The 14,456-nt window shown below is 41.1% G+C and overlaps 1 protein-coding gene across 10 annotated transcripts in view; it reads right to left on the reverse strand.

The window, feature by feature from the left end:
* Nucleotides 1-14,456, reverse strand: part of LOC126279066 (focal adhesion kinase 1) — a 743,693-nt gene that overhangs the window by 99,458 nt on the left and 629,779 nt on the right. For 5 of the 10 annotated variants that reach the window (XM_049979508.1, XM_049979509.1, XM_049979505.1 and 2 more), the window contains 3 exons: nt 12,680-12,721; nt 12,311-12,433; nt 10,636-10,818 (listed from right to left, as the gene is read on the reverse strand). In XM_049979508.1, coding sequence (XP_049835465.1) covers nt 10,636-10,818; nt 12,311-12,433; nt 12,680-12,721 — 348 coding nt within the window. The remainder of the gene's footprint in view (nt 1-10,635; nt 10,819-12,310; nt 12,434-12,679; nt 12,722-14,456) is intronic. The other 5 variants (XM_049979513.1, XM_049979507.1, XM_049979506.1 and 2 more) reach the window with 1 other exon arrangement.

Below are 14,456 nucleotides of genomic sequence, written 5' to 3' on the forward strand. Positions count from 1 at the left end.
AACTTGTGACTATGCTCTTAGACGTTAGTTGAAATTGTTAGATACATATGTTTTGATATTTATGGAATAATGTCGATGTGACTCAACATACATACATACATGTTATAGATAGACACTCACACAGATTAATGCAGGAGTGGAACACCAGTTAATAAGGTCAACCCGTTATTAGTAATATTTAGTTATCACTATAAACTTTCAATTTTACAGTATTTTTCAAACATGAAAGACAGGAGTCAAAAATCTATGAGGTAGGTTACATCATCTTCACTAGCCTTTAATATTATTCATCCTGCACTGCCACTTGCATGCATTATAATATGTCATCGAGGAGGAACATACATCTCTGTATCTAAAGTTCTGTGTGTTCCAAAGAAAAATCCTAGTTCTATAATTCTGCTCCATTGCCATACTTTTTTAGTATCTGATCTCCAATCAACACCTCCTTAAGTTTTGAAATAAGTTAACTTGTGTCCTCACAGGAAGTTTTGAATAACCATACTTTAATAGACAAGAATGCTGCATATACAAATGATATTTCACAGAGAATCACAAATCTGCATCTACATCCTTATTTGGCAAACCACAGAAGTGCATGGCTGAGAGATCTTCCCACTGTACCACACATTGGAGTTTTGTTATGATTCATGTGTGTGCAGAGCCCTTGAGGAATAACTGCTTAAATGTCTCATATGTAATGAAAATACCAAAACAGAAAACTGTTTGTTTAAGACCTTGTTAATGGTGTCCAACAGAGACAGAGCACTAACTCGGAGAGGCCCCAGTTAGGGCACTATACCGGCATTTGACTTCAGTCATTTGAGGAAACAACAGAAAAGCCAAATAAAGAGCTCCAATGTGGATCTGAATGTGGTTACTCCAAATAGCAAAACAGGATTTCACCAAAAGTCAATGCAAATATACTCACAGCAGTCATCCTAACCATTTATGCACCAGCAGAACCTAATATTTGTCTCAGTGTAGCGAGTAGCACAACACAGGAACAACACTATATTTCTTTCTCATCCACTGTTGGATGGCAAGTACAAATAATTGCAGCACATGATTATAACTGAGGAGATTCCAGAATGGAAGTTATATAGGGCAACAAAGGTAGGCAATTACTTATCTACAGACTGGTATGTGGCACTCCGATATAAACTCATGTCCATAAATTAAGGATAATGCTGATACATGGTGAAACAACACTGTGGCAGGCAGTTTGCGAGTTTAAATCACCTCGGGGTATGACCATGCAGTGCATCTGACCTGTGGTCGTCTCTTGGTGGCATTGGCAGCTGTCCACATTTGCAGAGGGGTGTTGGTGCACGTCAGAGTACAGTGCAGCGAGTAAGTGTGAAGACATTTTCAGACATGCTAATCATGACTGTGTATTGAAAATGGCTCAAAGAACACATATTGACGACGTTATGAGGGATAGAATACTAGGGCGACTGAAGGCTGGTCAAACACAGCAGGTCGTAGCACGGTCCCTCCATATGCCACAAAGTGTGATCTCAAGATTATGGCAATGATTCTGGTAGACAGGATATCTCACTATCAGTGAGCGCAGATGGCCATGGAGTACTGCAGGTAGCCTTGCTCGGGACCTTACTGGAACAGTTGTCTCCACACACATGGCCTACAGACGACTGAACAGACATGGTTTATTTGCCCAGAGACCTGCAAGGTGCATTCCACTGACCTCCGGTCACAGGAGAGCCCGTAAAGCCTGGTGCCAAGAACACAGTACATGGTCACTGGAACAGTGGTCTCAGGTAATGTTCATGGAAGAGTCTAGATATAGTCTGAAAAGCTATTCTCGCCGGGTTTTCATCTGGTGTGAACCAGGAACCAGATATTAACCCCTTAATGTCCCTGAAAGGGACCTGTATGGAGGTCGTGGTTTGATGGCATGGGGTGCGATTATGATTGGTGCGCGTCCACCCCTACATGTCTTTGACAGAGGAACTGTAACAGGTCAGGTGTATTGGGACGTCATTTTTCTCCAGTATATCCACCTTTTCAGGGGTGCAGTGGCTCCCACCTTCCTCCTGATGGATGATAACGCACGGCCCCACCGAGCTGCCATTGTGCAGGAGTACCTTGAAACAGAAGATATCAGGCGAATGGAGTGGCCTGTCTGTTCTTCAGACCTAAACCACACAAAGCATGTCTAGGATGCTCTCATTCGATGTATCACTGCACATCTTCAAACCCCTAGGACACTCCAGGAGTTCTGATACACACTGGTGCAAGAATGGGAGGCTATATCCCAGCAGCTGCTTAACCACCTAATCCAGAGAATGCCAACACATTGTGTGGCCTTTTTATGTGTGCTTGGTGATCATATCCCATACAGATGTTGGGGTACACACACAGGAAACAGTGGCATTTTGTAGCACAAGTGTTTTGGGACAGCTTTCTTAACTTATCACCAATACCATGGACTTACAGATCTGTGACATGTGTGTTCCCTATGTGCCTAGTCTATTAGCGACTGTTTTGTATAGTGCCACATTGTGTGGCACCACATTCTGCAATTGTCCTTAATTTATGAACATGAATGTCTATACCAGCATAGAAAAATTCACTAGCTTTCAAGTTATCACTTTCTTTTACAATTTAAACATTATTTTGCACATAAAATAAAACAGTAACAATAGCCCCAACATTCTATCATCACAGGCCTGTGTATGTGCGGATGGATATGTGTGTGTGTGTGTGCGAGTGTACACCTGTCCTTTTTTTCCCCTAAGGGAAGTCTTTCCGCTCCCGGGATTGGAATGACTCCTTACCCTCTCCCTTAAAACCCACATCCTTTCATTTTTCCCTCTCCTTCCCTCTTTCCTGACGAAGCAACTGCCAGTTGCGAAAGCTCGTAATTCTGTGTGTGTGTTTGTGTGTTTTGTTCATGTGCCTGTCTGCCGGCGCTTTCCCGCTTGGTAAGTCTTGGAATCTTTGTTTTTAATATATTTTTCCCATGTGGAAGTTTCTTTCTGTTTTTTATATATATATATATATATATATATATATATATATATATATATATATATATATATATATATATATATATATATATATATATATATATATAGAAACTTCCGCATGGGAAAAATATTCTCTGTGTGTGTGTTTTATTTATTGTGCCTGTCTACCGGTGCTTTCCCGCTTGGTAAGTCTTGGAATCATCCTGGAAACTGAAATAAGAACACCGTGAATTCATTGTCCCAGGAAGGGGAAACTTTATTGACACATTCCTGGGGTCAGATCAGATACATCACATGATCACACTGACAGAACCACAGGCACATAGACACGGGCAACAGAGCATGCACAATGTCGGCACTAGTACAGTGTATATCCACCTTTCGCAGCAATGCAGGCTGCTATTCTCCCATGGAGACGATCGTAGAGATGCTGGATGTAGTCCTGTGGAACGGGTTGCAATGCCATTTCCACCTGGCGCCTCAGTTGGACCAGCGTTTGTGCTGGACGTGCAGACCACGTGAGACGACGCTTCATCCATTCCCAAACATGCTCAATGGGGGACAGATCCGGAGATCTTGCTGGCCAGGGTAGTTGACTTACACCTTCTAGAGCACGTTGGGTGGCACGGGATACATGCGGATGTGCATTGTCCTGTTGGAACAGCAAGTTCCCTTGCCGGTCTAGGAATGGTAGAACGATGGGTTCGATGACGGTTTGGATGTACCGTGCACTATTCAGTATCCCCTCGACGATCACCAGAGGTGTACGGCCAGTGTAAGAGATCGCTCCCCACACCATGATGCCGGGTGTTGGCCCTGTGTGCCTCGGTCGTATGCAGTCCTGATTGTGGCGCTCACCTGCACGGCGCCAAACATATGTGTCTGTGTATGTGCGGATGGATATGTGTGTGTGTGTGCGCGCGAGTGTACACCTGTCCTTTTTTTCCCCTAAGGGAAGTCTTTCCGCTCCCGGGATTGGAATGACTCCTTACCCTCTCCCTTAAAACCCACATCCTTTCATTTTTCCCTCTCCTTCCCTCTTTCCTGACGAAGCAACTGCCAGTTGCGAAAGCTCGTAATTCTGTGTGTGTGTTTGTGTGTTTTGTTCATGTGCCTGTCTGCCGGCGCTTTCCCGCTTGGTAAGTCTTGGAATCTTTGTTACATATATATATATATATATAGAAAGAAACTTCCACATGGGAAAAATGTATTAAAAACAAAGATTCCAAGACTTACCAAGCGGGAAAGCGGCGGTAGATAGGCACAATGAATAAAACACACACACAGAATTTCGAGCTTTCGCAACCGGCGGCTGCTTCGTCAGGAAAGAGGGAAGCAAAAGGAAAGATGAAAGGATGTGGGTTTTAAGGGAGAGGGTAAGGAGTCATTCCTTTCCCGGGAGCGGAAAGACTTCCCTATATTAAAAACAAAGATTCCAAGACTTACCAAGCGAGAAAGCGGCGGTAAACAGGCACAATAAATAAAACACACAAATACACACACATAATTTCGAGCTTTCGCAACCAACGGTTGCTTCTTCAGGAAAGAGGAAAGGAGAGGGAAAGACAAAAGGATGTGGGTTTTAAGGGAGAGGGTAAGGAGTCATTCCAATCCCGGGAGCGGAAAGTCTTACCTTAGGGGAGAAAAAGGACAGGTGTACACTCGCACACACACACATATCCATCCGCACATACACAGACACAAGCAGACATTTGTAAAGGCAAAGAGTTTGGGAAGAGATGTCAGTCGAGGCGGAAGTACAGAGGCAAAGAAGTTGTTGAAAGACAGGTGAGGTATGAGCGGCGGCAACAACTTGAAATTAGCGGAGGTTACGGCCTGGCAGATATCGAGAAGAGAGGATATACTGAAGGGCAAGTTCCCATCTCCGGAGTTCGGATAGGTTGGTGTTGGTGGGAAGTATCCAGCTAATCCGGACGGTGTAACACTGTGCCAAGATGTGCTGGCCGTGAACCAAGGCATGTTTAGCCACAGGGTGATCCTCATTACCAACAAACACTGTCTGCCTGTGTCCATTCATGTGAATGGACAGTTTGTTGCTGGTCATTCCCCCATAGAAAGCGTCACAGTGTAGGCAGGTCAGTTGGTAAATCACGTGGGTGCTTTCACACGTGGCTCTGCCTTTGATCGTGTACACCTTCCGGGTTACAGGACTGGAGTAGGTGGTGGTGGGAGGGTGCATAGGACAGGTTTTACACCGGGGGTGGTTACAAGGGTAGGAGAAAGAGGGTAGGGAAGGTGGTTTGGGGATTTCATAGGGATGAACCAAGAGGTTACGAAGGTTAGGTGGACGGCGGAAAGACACTCTTGGTGAAGTGGGGAGGATTTCATGAAGGATGGATCTCATTTCGGGGCAGGATACTTCCCGGGACTGGATCAGACTCTGGATGTGGCTCTCCAGCAGGGATACAACTTCCTAAAATCCTGCCCTGAAATGAGATCCATCCTTCATGAAATCCTCCCCACTCCACCAAGAGTGTCTTTCCGCCGTCCACCTAACCTTCGTAACCTCTTGGTTCATCCCTATGAAATGCCCAAAGCACCTTCCCTACCCTCTGGCTCCTACCCTTGCAACCGCTCCCGGTGTAAAACCTGTCCTATGCACCCTCCCACCAATCTCTGTAGCATATCAGGCATAACAGTTTGGATAGCTGCTGTTATTTCTCGTTTCAAATCATCAATGGTGGATGGGAGAGGTGGCCGAAACACCATATCCTTAACATACCCCCATAAGAAAAAATCGCAGGGAGTAAGATCAGGGCTTCTTGGAGGCCAGTATGAAGTGCTCTGTCACGGGTTGCCTGGTGGCCGATCCATCGCCTCGGGTAGTTGACGTTCAGGTAGTTACGGACAGATAAGTGCCAATGTGGTGGCGTTCCATCCTGCTGAAATATGAATTGTTGTGCTTCTTGTTCGAGCTGAGGGAACAGCCAATTCTCTAACATCTCCAGATACTGTAGTCCAGTTACAGTAGCACCTTCGAAGAAAAAGGGACCAAAAACTTTATTGGCTGAAATGGCACAGAAAACGTACACCTTAGGCGAGTCACGTCCATACTGAGTTGTTTCCCACGGATTCTCAGTGCCCCATATACATACATTGTGACAGTTCACTTTCCCATTAGTGTGGAAAGTTGCTTCACCACTAAACACAATCTTTGAAACGAAAGATTCATCTGTTTCCATTTGAGCAAGTATAAAATCACAGAAATCGATTCTTTTAATCTTATCAGCTGCAGACAGTACTTGAACCAATTTCAGACGATAAGGTTTCATAACTAACCTTTTTTGTAGGACTCTCCATACAGTTGATTGTGGAATTTGCAGCTCTCTGCTAGCTCTGCGAGTCGAATTTCCTGGGCTGCGAACAAATGCTTGCTGGATGCGTGCTACATTTTCATCACTCGTTCTCGGCCATCCAGAACTTTTCCCTTTGCACAAACACCCATTCTCTGTAAACTGTTTATTCGAAGTGCACGCCGAACAACTGTCGTCGATTCACTTCTGCCGTACTCAATAACACAAAAAGCTTTCTGTTGAGCAGTCGCCATCTTAGCATCAATTGACGCTGACGCCTAGTCAACAGCACCTCAAGCGAACAAATGTACAACTAAATGAAATTTTATAGCTCCCTTAATTTGCCAACAGATAGTGCTTAGCTCTGCCTTTTGTCATTGCAGAGTTTTAAATTCCTAAAGTTGTGGTATTGTTTTTGAATCATCCTGTATATTAAAAACAAAGATTCCAAGACTTGCCAAGCGGGAAAGCGCCGGTAGACAGGCACAATAAAATAACACACAAACACACACACAAAATTACGAGCTTTCGCAGCCGGCGGTTGGTTCGTCAGGAAAGAGGGAAGGAGAAGGAAAGATGAAAGGATGTGGGTTTTAAGGCAGAGGGTAAGGAGCCATTCCAATCCCGGGAGCGGAAAGACTTATCTTAGGGGGAAAAAAGGATAGGTATATACTCGCGCACACACACACACACACATCCATCCAACAGCTGCCACCCGTTCCAAATCAAACAGTCCCTTTCCTACAGCCTAGGTCTTCGTAGCAAACTGGATCAGACTCTGAATCTGGCTCTCCAGCAGGGATACGACTTCCTCAGATCCTGCCCTGAAATGAGATCCATCCTTCATGAAATCCTCCCCACTCCATCAAGAGTGTCTTTCCGCCGTCCACCTAACCTTCGTAACCTCTTAGTTCATCCCTATGAAATCCCCAAACCACCTTCCCTACCCTCTGGCTCCTACCCTTGTAACCGCCTCCGATGTAAAACCTGTCCCATGCACTCTCCCACCACCACCTACTTCAGTCCTGTAACCCGGAAGGTGTACACGATCAAAGGCAGAGCCACGTGTGAAAGCACCCACGTGATTTACCAACTGACCTGCCGACACTGTGAAGCTTTCTATGTGGGAATGACCAGCAACAAACTGTCTATCTGCACGAATGGACACAGGCAGACAGTGTTTGTTGGTAATGAGGATCACCCTGTGGCTAAACATGCCTTGGTTCACGGCCAGCACATCTTGGCACAGTGTTACACCGTCCGAGTTATCTGGATACTTCCCACTAACACCAACCTGTTAGAACTCCAGAGATGGGAACTTGCCCTTCAGTATATCCTCTCTTCTCGATATCTGCCAGGCCGTAACCTCCGCTAATTTCAAGTTGTTGCCGCCGCTCATACCTCACCTGTCTTTCAACAACTTCTTTGCCTCTGTACTTCCGCCTCGACTGACATCTCTTCCCAAACTCTTTGCCTTTACAAATGTCTGCTTGTGTCTGTGTATGTGCGGATGGATATGTGTGTGTGTGCGAGTGTACACCTGTCCTTTTTCTCCCCTAAGGTAAGACTTTCCGCTCCCGGGATTGGAATGACTCCTTACCCTCTCCCTTAAAACCCACATCCTTTTGTCTTTCCCTCTCCTTTCCTCTTTCCTGAAGAAGCAACCGTTGGTTGCGAAAGCTCGAAATTATGTGTGTGTATTTGTGTGTTTTATTTATTGTGCCTGTTTACCGCCGCTTTCTCGCTTGGTAAGTCTTGGAATCTTTGTTTTTAATATAGGGAAGTCTTTCCGCTCCCGGGAAAGGAATGACTCCTTACCCTCTCCCTTAAAACCCACATCCTTTCATCTTTCCCTCTCCTTCCCTCTTTCCTGTAGAAGCAACCATTGGTTGCGAAAGATTGAATTTTGTGTATATGTTTGTGTTTGTTTGTTTTTCTATCGACATGCCAGCGCTTTTGTTTGATAAGTCACATCATCTTTGTTTTTAGATATATTTTTTCCACGTGGAATGTTTCCCTCTATTATATATAACACCATAGTGGAAAATGATTTGTCAATGAGAAAAACAAAGTTACTTGATTTAATTAAACAACATAAGTCAGAAGACAAAGTATTTGAAATTAATAAAATACTTGAATGTAATGGACACACAATGCTGTGACTTCCACCATATAACTGTAACTTAAATTCAATTGAACAGGTGTGCGCAAAACTCAAAAATTTTGTAAGAGGAAGAAATATACTTGGAGATATTTGCATGAGGAAGTTACTGCTGTTGGTGAAAGAAGGTATGTAGCAACTTTCCGAGTTGCCATTTTTTTATTCCAACCTAAATTTTTAAGTAACCAAAAAAAGCACAGACCAACACTTCTTACAGGTTTTAAAATTATAACTCAAGATAACTGGAGTGCATACTGTCTCCATGTAGAGAAACTTGAAAGAGAGTTCTGGGTTAAGGATGGGATTGTTGAAGACATACTAGATGCCATAGTTATTAATTTAGAAAGTGACCACAATGATGATAATGACAGTGGCACTGTAATGATGACCTTTAAAATACAAATTATGTGAATGGGCAACGAATAATTTCTTAAAAAATACAGTGTCTTGTGTATGCTTTCAAGCATGACTATGTTCATATACTATAAAATTTCATTTAACAGAAATTTACTACATAGTACTGAAAGTGTTAAACAGTTTTCCAAGGTAAATGCAGTCATATGTGGTCCAAAGCAATAAATACCTTCATCACTAATTGAACAAAATTAGCATGGTAAAATTAACTGATTTCTCACTAACAGAATGTGATTCAATCACATAAAACTTTTGATGCTTATGGAAAAGCAGCATTTGAATGTATTCTGTCACTAAAACTCTATCTCAGTTACTATTCACCTGCTTCTAAGACACACTGCTTAAGATACGTATGCAATAGCTATCCTAAACACTGCTGAAATTTCCTTTGAAACATGCACACTGATTCTGGACTTCTATGCAAAAAGCTTGACATTCGTGGTGCATTCACACACTGATTTTTATTTTTTTTGTAAGAACTTTATTTGTTAATCTACAGCAATGCTATCCTCTTCAAAATATTCATTGCTCACTACATACTTATGCTGATGTTTTTTACAATTCCAGAAACACTTTTGGAATTGTTCCTTTGGGATAGTTTATAGCTTTCTTAACTATACATTTTTAATGTCATCTATCATTGTAAAACCACTGCACTGCACTGCCTGCTTTGAAATGTTTATATCACTTGTAAGCCCTTGTTTTATTCATAGCAGACTCATCAAAAGCAATATTTAATATTTCTCAAAGTTTAATATACTTTATTCCATTCTTATAACAAAATTTAATAGAAACTCTCTGATCTATTTATATACAAAACAAATAATCATTAGCACGGCCAAAACACATGTAACATTTTTCATAGCTGACAACAGACTAAATACCCAATATGCATAAACTTTTCAGACATGTTTGTGAAGACAGTGAAAAAACATGCAGTACAAATCAGACCAATACAACACGCGAAATTATAAATTTCTCGTTACTTTTTAAACACTCTTTATGTTGCAAGAATTGTTATGTTTCAATGCAGCCCTTCAAAGAAAACTTCTACCTTTTACTAGAAACACAAAGTAAGAACAAGCCTTACATTCTACAGATTGAGTGCACTATATGGGGTGTGTTTTATTACGAGCGGTGAAGGAACATACTTTTACATGAACAGATATTTGGTTCTATATTAATATTGTTTACTCTACAATGTTGTGTTTTGGAAGAAACTACCATCTTTTGTATTCCTTATGGTCTCAACACATTTAACTAACAATAAATGCTGTCGGGACATATCTGTACACGGCATCACCACAGATTTCAAGCGTGTACTGCAGCAGGACCGGTACTATATTATGAGACGGCCTGTAGAAGCACCTAGTGACTTACCTGGGTAGAGAGAGTGGGATCTTGCTCACTCACTCAAGTTCATGGGCAGACTATACAGGCTTCTCATTTGGGAGGCCATAATTTTACCATTATAACAACTCAATTGTCTTCTGTACTATAAGGTCACAAAATAACCTCCACTGCACATTTGTGGCATTTAAAATCGAAAGAAATGTTAGGGTTTAATGTTGTGTCAATAACAATGTCATTACAGGTGAAGCTCAGTCTCAGATTAGAGTAGGCCATATCTTTGTCAAAGGAACATACTTAAAATATGCCTCAATCACATAAAGCCTAGATTTAGATGGAATTTGGAGGCTGGTTCTCCTCAGTGTAAGCACTGGAAGTTCCATTACTTTACATGTTCTATACTTACATGCTTCCTCCAGAAACTTCTCAGCAGTGGCAAGATCGGCATCAGCTTTGCAGGTCTTTACTGCAACAGGTACTGGTGTTCCATCAGCAGCTCTGAACGTGCCTTTGTGAACGTCCCCGAACTGTCCCTCACCAATTGTTTCACCCAGCTCAACACGGCTGCGGTCCAGTTCATAATCCTTTGCTGCAACCAAGATCCCCACAATGAACTATTTCCAGTTAGCAAAAAAAGAACAGCACTTTTTATTTCTGGGAAACTAAACACAGATCCTAAACAATACTTGCAGTGTGTGGGCAAGTATCAACTATTGCTTCTTTGCTGTGACATGTGTGATACTGACAATTTGGTAGTCATTGGTTTCACACTGGCACATCTCAAAATGTATTGCTTTACATCTGCATTAGGGCTTCTGAAGAATTGTGAGTTTTTGAATTCAGTTATCTCATAAACAATATTATCTCCATTTTATGTATTATGAATGAATATTTCCATTTCTTCCACTATGTCCATTCTTTTACTTTTTCAGGTTTCGTACAAAATTTCAAGATTGCCTTGTCCTGTGTCTTTAATGTGTGTTGCTAATGCTGATTTCTTATATTTTTCCAGTCTATGAGAGTCTATATGGTCTAGTCGAGTTCTGAAATTTCTGCCAGCCAGTCCGACATAATATTTATTGTATTAGGTGCTGGTAATTTCGTAAATGCCAGATGCACCAAGAACTGTATTTGATTGTTTTATACTGTGGATAAGCTTGTTATTTAGGTGGTTAGTGGTGCAGAAGCTGATTTTTACATGTGTGTTTTTGAATACTCTAGTTATGAATTACCTAGTAAATTTATCAGAAATTATACAAAAATATAGCATTTTTAAACATTTAACTGCTGGGATGCTGTCAGCTGTGAGTGTAATTTGCTATTTCTTGTTCACATTATTGTTTCTCTGCTGAGACAGTGTATTAATGAGCACTGGATCTATGAAACATATACTGCAATATATTTTATGGTTTTCTACGTCATGTTGGAGTTCTGTACACCAAATTGAAAATTTGTTGGTTCTGTATAGCACTGATTTATATGCCATGTTTTTGGTGGAGGTGGGATGTGCAGAACCATTTGATACAGTTGTGTCAGAGCCAGTATGCTTTCTGTGAGAACTGAAAGACACCTGCCAGTTCTGTTTTGATATTTTCATATCAAGGAAAGGTATGGTGTTGGCCTTTTCATCCTCAAAAGTTAATTGGATTTTATTATGCAGATTACTGAATTTATTAAAAGGGGTTGCTACTTCATCATTTGTGCTGTTAAATAGAATGAGTATGTCATTCACATACCTCTTACAGAATTTGTGTCATTCTATATCAGTATGTGTTTAGTGAAAGATTGCTGGAAAATATATCAATGGAATGGGATGCAACTGATATCAAAAATGTCTTGTGAACTACAACACGAAATTTTACTTTTGAAAAAATCATTTTTGTAGTGATAGTGGATAAAAGGATCAAATGAACTCTTCATTAAAATCCATTGGGAATTGAGCACAAACTTTTACATTTAGCTGCTACAAGTTTAACAAAACAGGTAAATAGATACTCTTGGCAGTACTAGTTACATGGAATTTTAAAGGAGTCAAGTAAGTCTGACAGAAACAACAGCTTACTGGGATGAGAAATACTTACTGGCAGGTGTAGAATAGTCCCCTTCCTCATCCACAATTTCTGCATAGTCTTCAGAAAGCATGGTTCCTCTTGGTGGCACTTTGTCTCCACCTCCACTGTCAGGGTACTTGGGAGGGTGAGCATCTGCGAAAGTAGACAATTTGTGAAATCATCAAGTAGACAGTATACTTAGAAGATATCAAAGACCTGTCAGCACCAACTATGTAACAAATCTGCCAGTATTGGCACATAATATTAGCGAATTAACCATCACTACAAGCAAAAAGGGAGGAAATGCCTTTGAAAATAACAGGCACATAATGAAATTGACATAGAATGAAATATATGCTTCTCTTTAATGGAGACAGACAGATTAATGTGAATACCAACCTTTGACAGCACAAGGGCAGGGAAAGCGTTTCCACACGGCAGCTTGTACAAAAATAGTAAACAAAATTTCATTCTGAATCAAACATGACAATAATTATTTTTGCAGTTATTGTATTTTTTGCAACTGAAACTGAACAATAAATGTTTAAAATATGTCTGCTTGCTGAATAATAAGCAATGGAAATTTTAACTTTAGTACAATAATAATGTAAATATAACTGAATACAAAATTGTTACAATAACAGAAATCACAGAATGGAAACAATAAACAAAACTGAGGAAAAGGAAGTAAGTTTGTTTAACAACATAGATGTGTTACTAGTTTTGAGCTGTCCATCTTTCTCTAGTTAGAGAGAGAGAGAGAGAGAGAGAGAGAGAGAGAGAGAGAGAGAGAGAGAGAAATGGCTTCCTCAAAGTAGTTTCTTCTCCATCTTCTTCTTCTTCACTGCACGTCTTATACAAATCACCTGTTACAGTACTCTATCTGTTGTATGGCCTTCGTACATTTCTCCTGCCAATGCTTTTATAACTAAGAGCTTTTACCAGGAGTCTTCTCTGCCCAAACTGTCTACAATTCCTTCCATTTCACCCTATTTTCTTTTAAGTTATATATTGCTAAATCTTCCCATAAGCCCTCAATTATTTATGATCTCTCACTATTCTTAGAAATCTCATTTCTTTAGCCTATATTCCACTGTCTTAGTGTCTTGTTTTCATTCATGATTCAGTGCCATAAATAAGGGTTGGCACTACTACAATTTTGTAAAACTTCAGCTACATTTCTTTCCTGGATTTATGCTGTCAACTCAGTTTTTACATCATTCCATGAGGAGCTTCAATAAGTAATGTACCACACATTTTTCTCGGCCAGTTTCAGTTGAAAAAATGTGGAATTTGTAGTGGGAGATCAAGGAATATTCCCACTTCAGCCCCTACAGTAGCATAAAGTTCTCATAAGTGATGTCATTATATATAGCAATCAAAATGTTGTCTGTAGCTGAGGTGTGTTCCAAGTAAAGAGCTGTCATTGAGTTCCTTTTGGTGGAAAGCCAGAGCATCATAGGTATTCACAGGTGCTTGCAGAATGTCTACAGAAGCATAGCAGTGAACAAAAGCATGGTGAGCCAATAGGCAAAGCATCTGTCATTTTGCTACAAGGTCTCAAAAACCTGGGCCATTCTCCCACATGCCAGCCGGCCACAACCCTCTGAAAATCGAAGGAATGACTTTGGTGTGTTCAAAACCACAAAACTGCTAATGAACTTCTCTTTCACCATAACAACATAAGGGCTCACACAAGTCTCCACACCTGAGAGGAGTTCACAAAACTGACTGTTCTTCCTAGTCCACCCTATAGCTTGGATATCGCACCTTCCAACTTCCATCTGCTTGGCCCCTAAAGGACTGCAGTGGATGACGGAGAGGTTACTGATGCAGCAAAACACTGGCTCTGACGTTGACCAGTAGAGTGATACCATATGGGTGTACAGGCCCTCCCAGTAATGTGGCCACTACGTTGAACAGAGATTATGTTGAAAAATATGGTTTTACAGCCAAAAGACAGGGGAATAATACGTTGTGTTGTAATCCTGAATAAAACCGACATACTTTCAGGGGAAAAAAGTGTCGCATTGCTTACTGAATGTCCCTCATACACATGAAAGTAAATATATTTAATTTTTGGTCCATGCCACAGTTGTATTCATATGAGATGTTGCCTCCCAGAAATTTAAATTTCAATTTTCTCCAAGATTTTAGTACTCGAGACTGCTTTTAT

This window comes from Schistocerca gregaria, chromosome 6, assembly GCF_023897955.1.
Source record: "Schistocerca gregaria isolate iqSchGreg1 chromosome 6, iqSchGreg1.2, whole genome shotgun sequence".
Classification (NCBI taxonomy): Eukaryota; Metazoa; Arthropoda; class Insecta; order Orthoptera; family Acrididae; genus Schistocerca; species Schistocerca gregaria.